The sequence below is a fragment of the Oncorhynchus mykiss genome, chromosome 4 (assembly GCF_013265735.2).
Source record: "Oncorhynchus mykiss isolate Arlee chromosome 4, USDA_OmykA_1.1, whole genome shotgun sequence".
In the NCBI taxonomy this organism is placed as follows: Eukaryota; Metazoa; Chordata; class Actinopteri; order Salmoniformes; family Salmonidae; genus Oncorhynchus; species Oncorhynchus mykiss.
Window position 1 is genome coordinate 41,919,038 of NC_048568.1, and position 14,808 is coordinate 41,933,845.

The 14,808-nt window shown below is 44.7% G+C and overlaps 1 protein-coding gene across 1 annotated transcript in view; it reads left to right on the forward strand.

Annotated features, from left to right (window-relative positions):
* The window catches only part of LOC110522644 (protein-tyrosine kinase 2-beta), a 50,316-nt gene that overhangs the window by 34,773 nt on the left and 735 nt on the right, over positions 1 to 14,808 (forward strand). Inside the window, exons 18-28 of the mRNA XM_036976367.1 lie at positions 1,088 to 1,203; positions 4,086 to 4,186; positions 4,471 to 4,560; positions 6,054 to 6,258; positions 6,373 to 6,481; positions 6,956 to 7,138; positions 8,662 to 8,811; positions 9,796 to 9,831; positions 13,093 to 13,117; positions 13,255 to 13,451; positions 14,370 to 14,450. Of these exons, the coding sequence (XP_036832262.1) occupies positions 1,088 to 1,203; positions 4,086 to 4,186; positions 4,471 to 4,560; positions 6,054 to 6,258; positions 6,373 to 6,481; positions 6,956 to 7,138; positions 8,662 to 8,811; positions 9,796 to 9,831; positions 13,093 to 13,117; positions 13,255 to 13,451; positions 14,370 to 14,450 (1,293 nt within the window). The remainder of the gene's footprint in view (positions 1 to 1,087; positions 1,204 to 4,085; positions 4,187 to 4,470; positions 4,561 to 6,053; positions 6,259 to 6,372; positions 6,482 to 6,955; positions 7,139 to 8,661; positions 8,812 to 9,795; positions 9,832 to 13,092; positions 13,118 to 13,254; positions 13,452 to 14,369; positions 14,451 to 14,808) is intronic.

The following is a 14,808-nucleotide window of genomic DNA, read 5'->3' on the forward strand; positions in this document are numbered from 1 at the left end:
TGTTGTTAGCCATGACACATGGGTGCGTTTGTAAATTCGCTCTGGCTATCTAATCCGATTCTGAGTGTGCCAGATTGCTGAAATAAGTTATGAATTTACAAACGCTCAACACCCGTTGAGTATGGCCGGTGTGAGGAAAAGTTGGCAAAAAAAAGTGTAATTAAATTGTTGCCAGCAGCACAGTTACAGTCACCAACACTCTGGATAACATGAAAACAGCCTAACCAGCTCTACTAGGGCGAGTAAAATGGTCAGAGTGAGGTGTTCTTTCATTTATGTCTGGAAGTAGCCAACAAGCTAGCTAACTTTAGCCTGTTAGCTTGGGTGCTTGACTGCAATTGTGAGGTCAGAATGCTCAGATCAACCCTACTCCTTGGGCCAGAGCGTCCAGTGTGCCCTCTGAACGCTCCTAGAGCGAAAAGCTCTCTGGCACTCCAGTGTGAATTAACGAATGCATCCTATGTTGTTAGCCATGACGCTATGTTGTTAGCCATGACGCTATGTTGTTAGCCATGACGCTATGTTGTTAGCCATGACGCTATGTTGTTAGCCATGACGCTATGTTGTTAGCCATGACGTTATGTTGTTAGCCATGATGTTATGTTGTTAGCCATGACGTTATGTTGTTAGCCATGACGTTATGTTGTTAGCCATGATGTTATGTTTTTAGCCATGACGTTATGTTGTTAGCCATGACGCTATGTTGTTAGCCATGACGCTATGTTGTTAGCCATGACGCTATGTTGTTAGCCATGACGTTATATTGTTAGCCATGATGTTATGTTGTTAGCCATGATGTTATGTTGTTAGCCATGACGCTATGTTTTTAGCCATGACGCTATGTTGTTAGCCATAATGCTATGATTTTAGCCATGATGCGTGAATCGTCATGGAGCTTTACCATTATGGCTAAGTGAGACAACAGTAGCCAAAATGAACTTGGAAACACAGATACACTTGACTTATAGCACAATTTCTCCTGTCAGACCTGGGATTCAAACCAGTGACTCTCCAGGCGCTTCTCTACCAGATTCTCCTGCCTGCTAGCTGGTAGCTGCCCTATCATTCTGTTCCATCTGTCTTCCAGCTGGGAAAATACCTAGAAGAGAACAAGCACAAGCTGACCAACATAACGCTGGTCCTCTTCAGCCTGCAGATCTGTAAAGCTCTGGTCTACCTGGAAGGAATCAACATGGTGCACAGGTAGGAGGAGGCTATACGGACACGCCTGGGGTCCCGAAATTGATGACGTGTGTCACGCAGCGAGAGCAGAGTGGAGATAAACTGATTCAGTCCAGTCAGTCATCCCAGCTAGCTAGTTCATGCTTGTGGCTAGAATCTTCAACGAGAATTTGAAAGTTGTCTGTCGAAGTTGGGAGAATGTACAGAATCATTCCCTTTTCACTGGAGTCATTTTTTTATGTAGATGTTAATACCGTAGTTTTACATTTTCGGTGAAAATTACTACAATAAATGTGCTTTAGCTGTCACCCTGGCCTGATATTAGCTACACCTTCTAACTACTTCCCTCTCCATACTGGCCTGATATTAGCTACACCTTCTAACTACTTCCCTCTCCATACTGGCCTGATATTAGCTACACCTTCTAACTACTTCCCTCTCCATACTTGCCTGATATTAGCTTAACCTTCTAACTACTTCCCTCTCCATACTGGCCTGATATTAGCTACACCTTCTAACTACTTCCCTCTCCATACTGGCCTGATATTAGCTACACCTTCTAACTACTTCCCTCTCCTTACTGCAGGACAGCAGTGCTCAGTATTAGTCGGCAAGCAGGAACAAAGGACACATTGTGTGCCACGTTGTTCCGTTACTGGTTTGCAGCACAAAGTCTCGCCACTGATCAGTAGGCATCAGTGACATCCAGATGGTTACTACCAATATTACAAAGTTATTTCTTGTGTAGGCTGCTATCCTACTCAGAATATAATCAAGTGGGATGTATCAATTTGGCTACGTTAGTTAGCCCAGTGGGAAGTACTTTGACACAACGCTGTTGTACTGGTCATGCACACCGGCTTATCGTTGCGTTAGCTAATTGGCACCCAGAAGGTGACCAATACTTACAAGTCATTTCTCCCTCCCTCCCTCACCCATCAAAATAAACATCCCTTTCTTTTAGTGAGTATTAACTAGCGCAATGATGCTGTTGTTGCCAGCTAGTCAGCATAAACAAGCTAGCTGGGAAGGGCTCATCACTGACGACTGACTGAACCGAATCATCTCTGCTTGACTCTCATACGTCATCAATTTGGCGGCCATCTTGACACCCATATTCCATGTCGGCCACCGTATTTCTCTTCAGAAAACACTTCATCACACTCTTAGACATGTAATACATACACAGAGTGTACAAAACATTAAGAACACCTTCCTAATATTGAGTTGCACCAACCTACAAGGTGTGGAAAGCGTTCCACAGGGATGCTGGCCCCATGTTGACTCCAACGCTTCCCATAGTTGTGTCCAGTTGGCTGGATGTCCTTTGGGTGGTGGACCATTCTTGATACACACAGGAAACGAGTGGGATATGCCTGGCTCCTACTAATATACCCCTTTCACAGGCATTTACAGTATATCTCTATATCTTACCCCTTCACCCTCTGAATGGCACACATACACAATCCATGTCTCAATTATCTCCGAGGCTTAAAAATAATTTAACCAGGTCTCCTCCCTTTTCATCTACACTGATTTGAAGTGGATTTAACAGGTGATAAGGGATCATAGGTTTCACCTGGATTCACCTGGTCAGTCTGTGTCATGGAAAGAGCAGGTGTCAATGTTTTGTACACTTGGTGTCGATGTCCACGATGTAAAGTAGTATTGCTGGCCCATGTTGTTTATATTTAGTGAACCTTTATTTAGCTAGGCAAGTCAATGAAGAACGTAATTCTTAGTTACAATGACGGCCTATCAAGAGGCAAAAAGCCCTTCCTGTGGGGACGGGGGCTCGGGTTGAAGGTGTGGGACAAAACACACATCAGGACAAGAGAGATACCACATCACTACATAAAGAGTGACCTAAGACTACAACACAACATGGCAGCAACACATGATAAACACAGTATGGTTCAACACAACATGACAACACAGCATGGTAGCAACACAACATGACAGCACAGCATGACAACAACACATCATGGTAGCAGCACAACATGACAACAACATCATGGTAGCAACACAACATGACAACAACATCATGGTAGCAACACAACATGACAACATCATCATGGTAGCAACACAACATGACAACAACATCATGGTAGCAACACAACATGACAACAACACCATGGTAGCAACACAACATGACAACAACATCATGGTAGCAACACAACATGACAACAACACCATGGTAGCAACACAACATGACAACAACATCATGGTAGCAACACAACATGACAACAACATCATGGTAGCAACACAACATGACAACGACATCATGGTAGCAACACAACATGACAACAACATCATGGTAGCAACACAACATGACAACAACATCATGGTAGCAACACAACATGACAACAACATCATGGTAGCAACACAACATGACAACAACATCATGGTAGCAACACAACATGACAACAACATCATGGTAGCAACACAACATGACAACAACATCATGGTAGCAACACAACATGACAACAACACCATGGTAGCAACACAACATGACAACAACATCATGGTAGCAACACAACATGGTAGCAACACAACGGTAGCAACACAACATGACAACAGCACAACAACACAGCATGGTAGAAACACAGCATGACAACACAACATGGTAGCAACGCAGCATGACAACACAACATGGTAGCAACACAGCATGACAACAACATGGTAACCCCACAACATGTTGTGTCCCCACAGAGACAAAGCACAGGTTTTGACAGCCACGTTGACACCCATAATTCCTCTAACCCGGAGAACAGGGTCTTGTTCATTAGAGCACACCGTAGCAAAAAATCTTACGGCAGATGACGAAAAACCCCGTGTTCTTATTGGACAACGTCAGGTAGTACCTCCCTGTTTCAACTAACCCGTTTACGGTGTCCCAACAGGGACATAGCGGTGAGGAACGTGCTGGTGGCCACAGCAGACTGTGTTAGGCTGGGAGACTTTGGTCTGTCCAGACACATCGAGGATGAAGAGTATTACAAGGGTATGGGGAGAATCTCAATGTCCTTTTCCTTGATTCCTCACGTCCTCTCACCACGCCTCATTGTTAAAACCCATTGGATGAGAAAGTCAGATGGGAGGGACTTCTGACCTGCTCATCCAATTGGGTTTTGAGAAGGAGGCGAGAGGATGCAAGGAATCAAGGAAATTACTTTGAGATTCTCCTATGGCGTGGTCTGTCTGTGTTCTCTTAAATACTGGCCTCACACTGGCTAAATACGTGTATATACAAAACATTTCCACTGTCTTTCTGCGTCACTTCCACAGCCTCAGTGAGCCGATTACCTATAAAATGGATGGCTCCAGAATCCATTAACTTCAGACGCTTCACAACGGCTAGTGATGTCTGGATGTTTGGTAAGTCTGTTGACATGTTTTGGGGGATACTTTGCTCTTGCAGTATTTCTGTGTGTGTGCATGTGAATAACAGTATCTCTCTCTCTCTCGCTCTCTTCCTCCTCCATCTCTCTTACTCTCTCGCTCTCTTTTACTCTCTCCATCTCTCTTACTCTCTCTCTCCCTCTCTCTCTTCCCACTCCATCTCTCTTACTCTCTCGCTCTCTTTTACTCTCTCCATCTCTTACTCTCTCTCTCCCTCTCTCTCTTCCCACTCCATCTCTCTTTTACTCTCTCTCTTCCCCCTCCATATATCTTACTCTCTCTCTCTCTCTTTTACTCTCTCCCTCTCTCTTACTCCCCCTTCTCTCTCTCTCTTCCCCCTCCATCTCTCTTACTCTCTCTCTCTCTTTTACTCTCTCCATCTCTCTCCCTCTCTCTCTTCCCACTCCCTCTCTCTTTTACTCTCACCATCTCTTACTCTCTCTCTCCCTCTCTCTCTCTCCCTCTCTCTCTTCCCACTCCATCTCTCTTTTACTCTCTTCCCCCTCCATTTATCTTACTCTCTCTCTCTCTCTCTCTCTTTTACTCTCTCCCTCTCTCTTACTCCCCCTTCTCTCGCTCTCTTCCCCCTCCATCTCTCTCCCTCTCTCTTCTCTCTCTCTCTCTCCCTCTCTCTCTCTTCCCACTCCATCTCTCTCTTAATCTCCCTCTCTCTCGTCCCCCTCCATCTATCTTACTCTCTCTCTCTCTCTTTACTCTCTCCATCTCTCTCCCTCTCTCTCGTCCCCCTCCATCTATCTTACTCTCTCTCTCTCTCTCTTTTACTCTCTCTCTCTCTCTCCCTCTCTCTCTCTTCCCACTCCATCTCTCTTTTACTCCCCCTTCTCTCTCTCTCTTCCCCTCCATCTCTCTTACTCTCTCTCTCTCTTACACTCTCTCCATCTCTTTCTTTCTCTCTCTCTTACTCTCTAGATCTCTCTTTATCATACTCTCAATTTCTCTCTCTCTCTCTTTCTTTCACTAGTGATCGCTGAGCCTAGGGTCAGGATCTATATCTGTTTTGTATCTCTGACAGAGTAGAGACAGAGTATTATATTTTGAAGCCAAATAGCAATTTAGTTTATTCTGTGTTGGTTTCATTTTCCCAGTTTGTCAAGTAGGAGGTTTTCATTTCTGTAACAATTTGACGAAAGTCATGCGTCCTCCGATACACAACCCAATCAAGCCGCACTGCTTCTTAACACAGCGCCATCCAACCCGGAAGCCAGCCGCACCAATGTGTCGGAGGAAACGCCGTGCAACTGGCAACCTTGGTTAGCACGCCACAGGAGTCACTGGTGCGGCCGGTTACGACAGAGCCTGTGCGCGAACCCAGAGTCTCTGGTGGCACAGCTGTCGCTGCAGTACAGCGCCCTTAACCACTGCGCCACCCGGGAGGCCGGGTTAGGGTCATCATTTTACCAGCTGCTCTCTCTCTCTCTCGCTCTCTCTCTCTCCCTCCCTCTCCATAGCGGTGTGTATGTGGGAGATCCTGAGTCGAGGGCAGCAGCCTTTCTTCTGGTTGGAGAACCGTGACGTCATCATTCAGCTGGAGCAAGGCATCAGACTACCCAAACCTGACGACTGCCCTCCTGCCCTCTACTCCCTCATGACACGCTGCTGGTCCTACAACCCCCGCGAGAGACCCTCTTTCACAGAGCTGGTCGTTAAGATCAGGTACTGACTGCCATTGGCCTGGCTTGGCTATGTTCTGACATCTGATTTGAATATGGTCGTGGTTGTTGTTAAACCACAAACAACTTTGCCAATATGAACTTTTTCTTTTCACAGTGACGTCCATCAGATGGAGAAGGAGCAGGAGGCAGAGCGAGAGAGGGACAGAAAACGCCCCATCCTGTTCTTTGACACCAAGTTCAAATTCAACGAGCCTCCTCCTAAGGTAGTGTCCTATCTTCTTGATGACACACACACACACACACACACACACACACACACACACACACACACACACACACACACACACACAGTCTTATACAGTTAGCCTTGTGGGGACACAATTCAGTCCCATTCAAAATCCTATTTTCACTAACCCCTAACCTTAACCAAAAACCTAACCTTCACCTTAATCCTAAGCCGAGCTCTTAACCCTAAAACTAAACCTAGCTCCTAACCCTAACCCTTAATGTAATTCTAACACTAATTCTAACCTTAACCCTAAACCCCCTAGAAATAGCAGTGGGGACTAATAAAATGTCCCCAGTTGGTCAAAATGTTTTTGTTAAACACGTCCACACACACACACACACACACACACACACACACACACACACACCTTCAGCATCATTGTTTTTTGTCATGGCGTTGTTAGAATTAGCATATAAGTTACTCAACGTTTCTGTCCCTGTGTTTCTAGCCCTCCAGGATGAAACCTGGGGGTCGTTTTGGTAACAATATTGGCCTGCACGTTCAGCTGAATGAGGCCCTGTGTGCCAGCTCTCCAGACCTGGTCAGTCCCTGTGAATACACCACTGTTGTAGATTCTAGGAGCAACACAGTGGTCGTGCCCATGATGTCTCCACGACGATGCAGCATGGGGGTGAGACTCTAGTTCTCTAGTTCTAGTCTACTTCCTTCTAGACTCTAGTTCTCTAGTTCTAGTCTACTTCCTTCTAGACTCTAGTTCTCTAGTTCTAGTCTACTTCCCTCTAGACTCTAGTTCTCTAGTTCTAGTCTACTTCCTTCTAGACTCTAGTTCTCTAGTTCTAGTCTACTTCCTTCTAGACTCTAGTTCTCTAGTTCTAGTCTACTTCCTTCTAGACTCTAGTTCTCTAGTTCTAGTCTACTTCCTTCTAGACTCTAGTTCTCTAGTTCTAGTCTACTTCCTTCTAAACTCTAGTTCTCTAGTTCTAGTCTACTTCCTTCTAGACTCTAGTTCTCTAGTTCTAGTCTACTTCCTTCTAGACTCTAGTTCTCTAGTTCTAGTCTACTTCCTTCTAGACTCTAGTTCTCTAGTTCTAGTCTACTTCCTTCTAGACTCTAGTTCTCTAGTTCTAGTCTACTTCCTTCTAGACACTAGTTCTCTAGTTCTAGTCTACTTCCTTCTAGACTCTAGTTCTCTAGTTCTAGTCTACTTCCTTTTAGACTCTAGTTCTCTAGTTCTAGTCTACTTCCTTCTAGACACTAGTTCTCTAGTTCTAGTCTACTTCCTTCTAGACTCTAGTTCTCTAGTTCTATTCTACTTCCTTCTAGACTCTAGTTCTCTAGTTCTAGTCTACTTCCTTCTAGACACTAGTTCTCTAGTTCTAGTCTACTTCCTTATAGACACTAGTTCTAGTCTACTTCCTTCTAGACACTAGTTCTCTAGTTCTAGTCTACTTCCTTCTAGACACTAGTTCTCTAGTTCTAGTCTACTTCCTTCTAGACTCTAGTTCTAGTCTACTTCCTTCTAGACACTAGTTCTAGTCTACTTCCTTCTAGACACTAGTTCTCTAGTTCTAGTCTACTTCCTTCTAGTTCTCTAGTTCTAGTCTACTTCCTTCTAGACTCTAGTTCTAGTCTACTTCCTTCTAGACACTAGTTCTAGTCTACTTCCTTCTAGACACTAGTTCTCTAGTTCTAGTCTACTTTGCTTCTAGACTCTAGTTCTCTAGTTCTAGTCTACTTCCTTCTAGACTCTAGTTCTCTAGTTCTAGTCTACTTCCTTCTAGTTCTCTAGTTCTAGTCTACTTCCTTCTAGACTCTAGTTCTCTAGTTCTAGTCTACTTCCTTCTAGTTCTCTAGTTCTAGTCTACTTCCTTCTAGACACTAGTTCTCTAGTTCTAGTCTACTTCCTTCTAGACACTAGTTATCTAGTTCTAGTCCACTTCCTTCTAGACTCGGGTTACTCTATTTCCACCCTCAGCTGGGTTTAAGGTACCGTAAGCATCTGTTTTTCAGGGATACAGTATCTTCAACCTAGTTTCCCTTTCATTTACTCCTTCTACGTTCGGTCTCGATGACGATCCAGGTCATGTGTCCCGTGCTTGTGTTAAATCCCTGTGTTACTGCTATAAGGCTAACAAGCAAGGCTACTGTATTACTAGCTCTTTACTATATGAATGTGTGTCTCCCGTCCAATAGGAGGGTGAGTTCATTGTGGAGCCGTCCAGTAAGGAGGACGCCCAGCGATTGTGGCAGATGGAGAGAGAGCGTATGCAGGAGACGATGAGACAACAGAAACAACAGATGATGGAGGACAACAAGTGGCTGACCAAGGAGGAGAGACTCCTGGTGGGGAATATAACTTCAACCTTTACCCCCCCCCCCCCCCCTAGACCTAGCAACACGCCCTAGCGACCACCCTAGCAACAAGTGGCTGACCAAGGAGAGACTCCTGGTGGGGAATACACCTTTGACCTTTACCCCCATAGACCTAGCAACACGCCCTAGCGACCACCCTAGCAACAAGTGGCTGACCAAGGAGAGACTCCTGGTGGGGAATATACCTTTGACCTTTACCCCCATAGACCTAGCAACCCGCCCTAGCAACCACGCTAGCAACAAGTGGCTGACCAAGGAGAGACTCCTGGTGGGGAATACACCTTTGACCTTTACCCCCATAGACCTAGCAACACGCCCTAGCGACCACCCTAGCAACAAGTGGCTGACCAAGGAGAGACTCCTGGTGGGAAATATACCTTTGACCTTTACCCACATAGACCTAGCAACCCGCCCTAGCAACCGCCCTAGCAACAAGTGGCTGACCAAGGAGAGACTCCTGGTGGGGAATACACCTTTGACCTTTACCCCCCCCCCCCCCCCCCCCCCCCCTAGACCTAGCAACCCGCCCTAGCAACCACCCTAACAACAAGTGGCTGACCAAGGAGTAATGATTCCTGGTGGGGAATACACCTTTGACCTTTACCCTTCTAGACCTAGCAACCCGCCCTAGCAACCACCCTAACAACAAGTGGCTGACCAAGGAGTAACGATTCCTGGTGGGGAATATAGCTTCGACCTTTACCCCCATAGACCTAGCAAACCCGCCCTAACATCTAGCGCTCTGTACGACCCTGTCCGCCATAACTACCTTCGGTCTACCCTGTCAACCAACCCCCTTTTCCACTCTAACCACCAGCCCTGTAACTCTCCCTCTCAGTGGGTCTGTGTTTAATATAACTGTCCCTTTGGGGACTATAAGGTCCGTGGCCAATCGAGGGTCCACGTCCATATGTCAAATGTCAAATGAACCTGAACCTACTTGTTCCTTTACAGGATCCCATGAGACAGGAGGATGCCACCAGCCCACTGGTATGTGTTTGTGTAAAAGTTCATAACATGTATGCAGCCTTCTACCTGCAGCTAAAGTGTTACCACAGCCTATGTTTTTCTGGTCTGTAATTTACTATTCTGTCTGTTCATTTACTATTCTGTCTGTTTGTTTACTCGTCTGTCTGTTTGTTTACTATTCTGTCTGTTCGTTTACTATTCTGTCTGTTCGTTTACTATTCTGTCTGTTCGTTTACTATTCTGCCTGTTCGTTTACTATTCTGTCTGTTTGTTTACTATTCTGTCTGTTCGTTTACTATTCTGTCAGTTCGTTTACTATTCTGTCTGTTCGTTTACTATTCTGTCTGTTCGTTTACTATTCTGTCTGTTCGTTTACTATTCTGTCTGTTCGTTTACTATTCTGTCAGTTCGTTTACTATTCTGTCTGTTCGTTTACTATTCTGTCTGTTCGTTTACTATTCTGTCTGTTCGTTTACTATTCTGTCTGTTCGTTTACTATTCTGTCTGTTCGTTTACTATTCTGTCAGTTCGTTTACTATTCTGTCTGTTCGTTTACTATTCTGTCAGTTCGTTTACTATTCTGTCTGTTCGTTTACTATTCTGTCTGTTCGTTTACTATTCTGCCTGTTCGTTTACTATTCTGTCTGTTTGTTTACTATTCTTTTTTTTTTTTTTTTTTTTTACCCCCTTTTTCTCCCCAATTTCGTAGTATCCAATTGTGTAGTAGCTACTATCTTGTCTCATCGCTACAACTCCCGTACGGGCTCGGGAGAGACGAAGGTTGAAAGTCATGCGTCCTCCGATACACAACCAACCAAGCCGCTGCTTCTTTAACACAGCGCACATCCAACCCGGAAGCCAGCCGCACCAATGCGCCGGAGGAAACACCGTGCACCTGGCCACCTTGGCTAGCGTACACTGCGCCCAGCCCGCCACAGGAGTCGCTGGTGCGCGATGAGACAAGGACACCCCTACCGACCAAGCCCTCCCTAACCCGGGCGACGCTAGGCCAATTGTGCGTCGCCCCACGGACCTCCCGGTCGCGGCCGGTTACGACAGAGCCTGGGCGCGAACCCAGGACTCTGATGGCACAGCTGGCGCTGCAGTACAGCGCCCTTAACCACTGCGCCACCCGGGAGGTCCCCTGTTCGTTTACTATTCTGTCTGTTCGTTTACTATTCTGTCTGTTCGTTTACTATTCTGTCTGTTCGTTTACTCTTCTGTCTGTTCGTTTACTCGTCTGTCCGTTTACTATTCTGTCTGTTCGTTTACTATTCTGTCTGTTCGTTTACTCGTCTGTCTGTTCGTTTACTCGTCTGTCTGTTCGTTTACTATTCTGTCTGTTCGTTTACTATTCTGTCTGTTCGTTTACTATTCTGTCTGTTCGTTTACTATTCTGTCTGTTCGTTTACTATTCTGTCTGTTCGTTTACTATTCTGTCTGTTTGTTTACTATTCTGTCTGTTTGTTTACTATTCTGTCTGTTCATTTACTCGTCTGTCTGTTCGTTTACTATTCTGTCTGTTCGTTTACTATTCTGTCTGTTCGTTTACTATTCTGTCTGTTCGTTTACTCGTCTGTCTGTTCGTTTACTATTCTGTCTGTTCGTTTACTATTCTGTCTGTTCGTTTACTATTCTGTCTGTTCGTTTACTATTCTGTCTGTTCGTTTACTATTCTGTCTGTTTGTTTACTATTCTGTCTGTTCGTTTACTCGTCTGTCTGTTTGTTTACTATTCTGTCTGTTCGTTTACTCTTCTGTCTGTTCGTTTACTATTCTGCCTGTTCGTTTACTCGTCTGTCTGTTCGTTTACTATTCTGTCTGTTCGTTTACTATTCTGTCTGTTCGTTTACTATTCTGTCTGTTCGTTTACTCGTCTGTCTGTTCGTTTACTATTCTGTCTGTTCGTTTACTATTCTGTCTGTTCGTTTACTATTCTGTCTGTTCGTTTACTATTCTGTCTGTTCGTTTACTCGTCTGTCTGTTCGTTTACTATTCTGTCTGTTCGTTTACTATTCTGTCTGTTCGTTTACTATTCTGTCTGTTCGTTTACTATTCTGTCTGTTCGTTTACTATTCTGTCTGTTTGTTTACTATTCTGTCTGTTCGTTTACTCGTCTGTCTGTTTGTTTACTATTCTGTCTGTTCGTTTACTCTTCTGTCTGTTCGTTTACTATTCTGCCTGTTCGTTTACTCGTCTGTCTGTTCGTTTACTATTCTGTCTGTTCGTTTACTATTCTGTCTGTTCGTTTACTATTCTGTCTGTTCGTTTACTATTCTGTCTGTTCGTTTACTCGTCTGTCTGTTCGTTTACTCATCTGTCTGTTCGTTACTATTCTGTCTGTTTGTTTACTATTCTGTCTGTTCGTTTACTATTCTGTCTGTTCGTTTACTATTCTGTCTGTTCGTTTACTATTCTGTCTGTTTGTTACTATTCTGTCCGTTTACTCGTCTGTCTGTTCATTTACTCATCTGTCTGTTCGTTTACTCGTCTGTCTGTTCGTTTACTATTCTGTCTGTTCGTTTACTCGTCTGTCTGTTCGTTTACTATTCTGTCTGTTCGTTTACTCGTCTGTCTGTTAGTTTACTCGTCTGTCTGTTCGTTTACTCGTCTGTCTGTTCGTTTACTATTCTGTCTGTTCGTTTACTATTCTGTCTGTTCGTTTACTATTCTGTCTGTTCGTTTACTCGTCTGTCTGTTCGTTTACTCATCTGTCTGTTCGTTACTATTCTGTCTGTTTGTTTACTATTCTGTCTGTTCGTTTACTATTCTGTCTGTTCGTTTACTATTCTGTCTGTTCGTTTACTATTCTGTCTGTTTGTTACTATTCTGTCCGTTTACTCGTCTGTCTGTTCATTTACTCATCTGTCTGTTCGTTTAATATTCTGTCTGTTCGTTTACTCGTCTGTCTGTTTGTTTACTATTCTGTCTGTTTGTTTACTCTTCTGTCTGTTCGTTTACTATTCTGTCTGTTCATTTACTCGTCTGTCTGTTCGTTTACTATTCTGTCTGTTTGTTTACTATTCTGTCTGTTTGTTTACTATTCTGTCTGTTCATTTACTCGTCTGTCTGTTTGTTTACTATTCTGTCTGTTTGTTTACTATTCTGTCTGTTTGTTTACTATTCTGTCTGTTCATTTACTCGTCTGTCTATACATGAGATCACAATGAATTGGTAACAAATCCCCAGCTGACTTTCCTGCTGTGCGATATGGAGTTGTAGTAGGTATGATGATTAGTCTGTCAGGTTTCTATAGTTATTCTGCTTTTCTCTCCGTCTATAGTCACCTGAAGCTGAGACTGGACATGGTGAGTGAGTGGTCCACAATATCTAGTCGTATGAAATGGAATTTGATGAAGAGAAACAAAAGTATCATAAACATCCTCCAGTCCTTCTCATACACCCCTCCTTTCTCCCCTTCTATTCTCCTCTCTGAATACCCCAGCCGCGCCAGACAAGCCCCCACGTCTCACGGCCCCCACAGCCCAGGCCGCCCCCACAGCCCAGGCCGCCCCCACAGCAGAGCTGGACCGGTCAGGTGACCAGGTGTACCAGGCGGTCATGGAGCTGGTCAAGGTGGTGGTGCAGTTGAAGAACGATGTCAACACACTACAGCCTGAACAATACATCAACATAGTGAAGGTAAAGACATGGAAGGTGGAGGTACTCGAGCAGTAGGACAAACCTGAATTAGACACTTCAGCTTGGAGTTACGAGTCCGTTACCTATGTAGCTGCTGTTCTGAGTACCCAGTCCGTTACCTATGTAGCTGCTGTTCTAAGTACCCAGTCCGTTACCTATGTAGCTGCTGTTCTGAGTACCCAGTCCGTTGCCTATGTAGCTGCTGTTCTGAGTACCCAGTCCATTACCTATTTAGCTGCTGTGTTGAGTACTCCGCTACCGTTCCCCCTCCTCGATCACCTTTGTCCTGTCACTGGTGTAGCCTTCAATGTTGTACACAGAACTGTTCAAACTATTGAGCTGATTTTACCACAAAATCATAATTCGACATGTTCGTACCTGCTATTGTTGTCAGTATTGCAAACATAAAGCACGACACAAACAGGCTCTTGCTTGTGCAACTGCACTATATCCGTTACAACAGAGACAGACAGACAGACAGACAGGCAGGCAGACAGACAGACAGGCAGACAGAGACAGGCAGACAGACAGGCAGACAGAGACAGACCGACAGGCAGGCAGACAGAGACAGGCAGACAGAGACAGGCAGACAGAGACAGGCAGACAGAGACAGGCAGACAGAGACAGGCAGACAGAGAGTTAAAAGTCATAGCTGTTTTTTGGAACGTCGGTTCAAATCCCGCAGGGTTTTTATTTAATCTGCTCAGAAACATGAGGCAGAGACATAGGTTACATCATGAAGGGCGGGGGCAGCTAGAATAATGAATGTGTGTAAAATAACACATGGGCAGAACGTGACCCGGATCCTTAGCTTTAAGAAAGAGGTTTCCGGAGGGGCGGGGCTTGTATCCGTAGCAACAGCTCGACTTGACTTGCCGGGACATATTTTATTGATTTAATGACTCTCTCTCTCCCTAGTCTGTAGGGTTGACCTTGCGGAGTCTGATCCACAGTGTGGATGATATTCTACCTACCCTGCATGAATCCATCAGGACAGAGGTACAGTAACAACCCTCTTATCTCACACCTTCTCTCCGATATTTTATTTTTGTATTTTACCTTTTTATTTAACTAAGAACAAAAACTAAGAACAAATTATTATTATTATTTACAATGACTGCCTAGGAACAGTGGGTGAACTGCCTGTTCAGGGGCAGAACGACAGATTTGTACCTTGTCAGCTCGGGGATTCGATTTTGCAACCTTTCGGTTACTAGTCCAACGCTCTGACCACTAGGCTTACCCTGCCGATATCCCCAGGCCCTCGACGGCACATCCTCAGTCTCTCAATCCCTCTATTCTCTTGTTCTACTGAGATGTTGGCTTTAGAAACCATGAGAAAGGAGATGACTAAAAG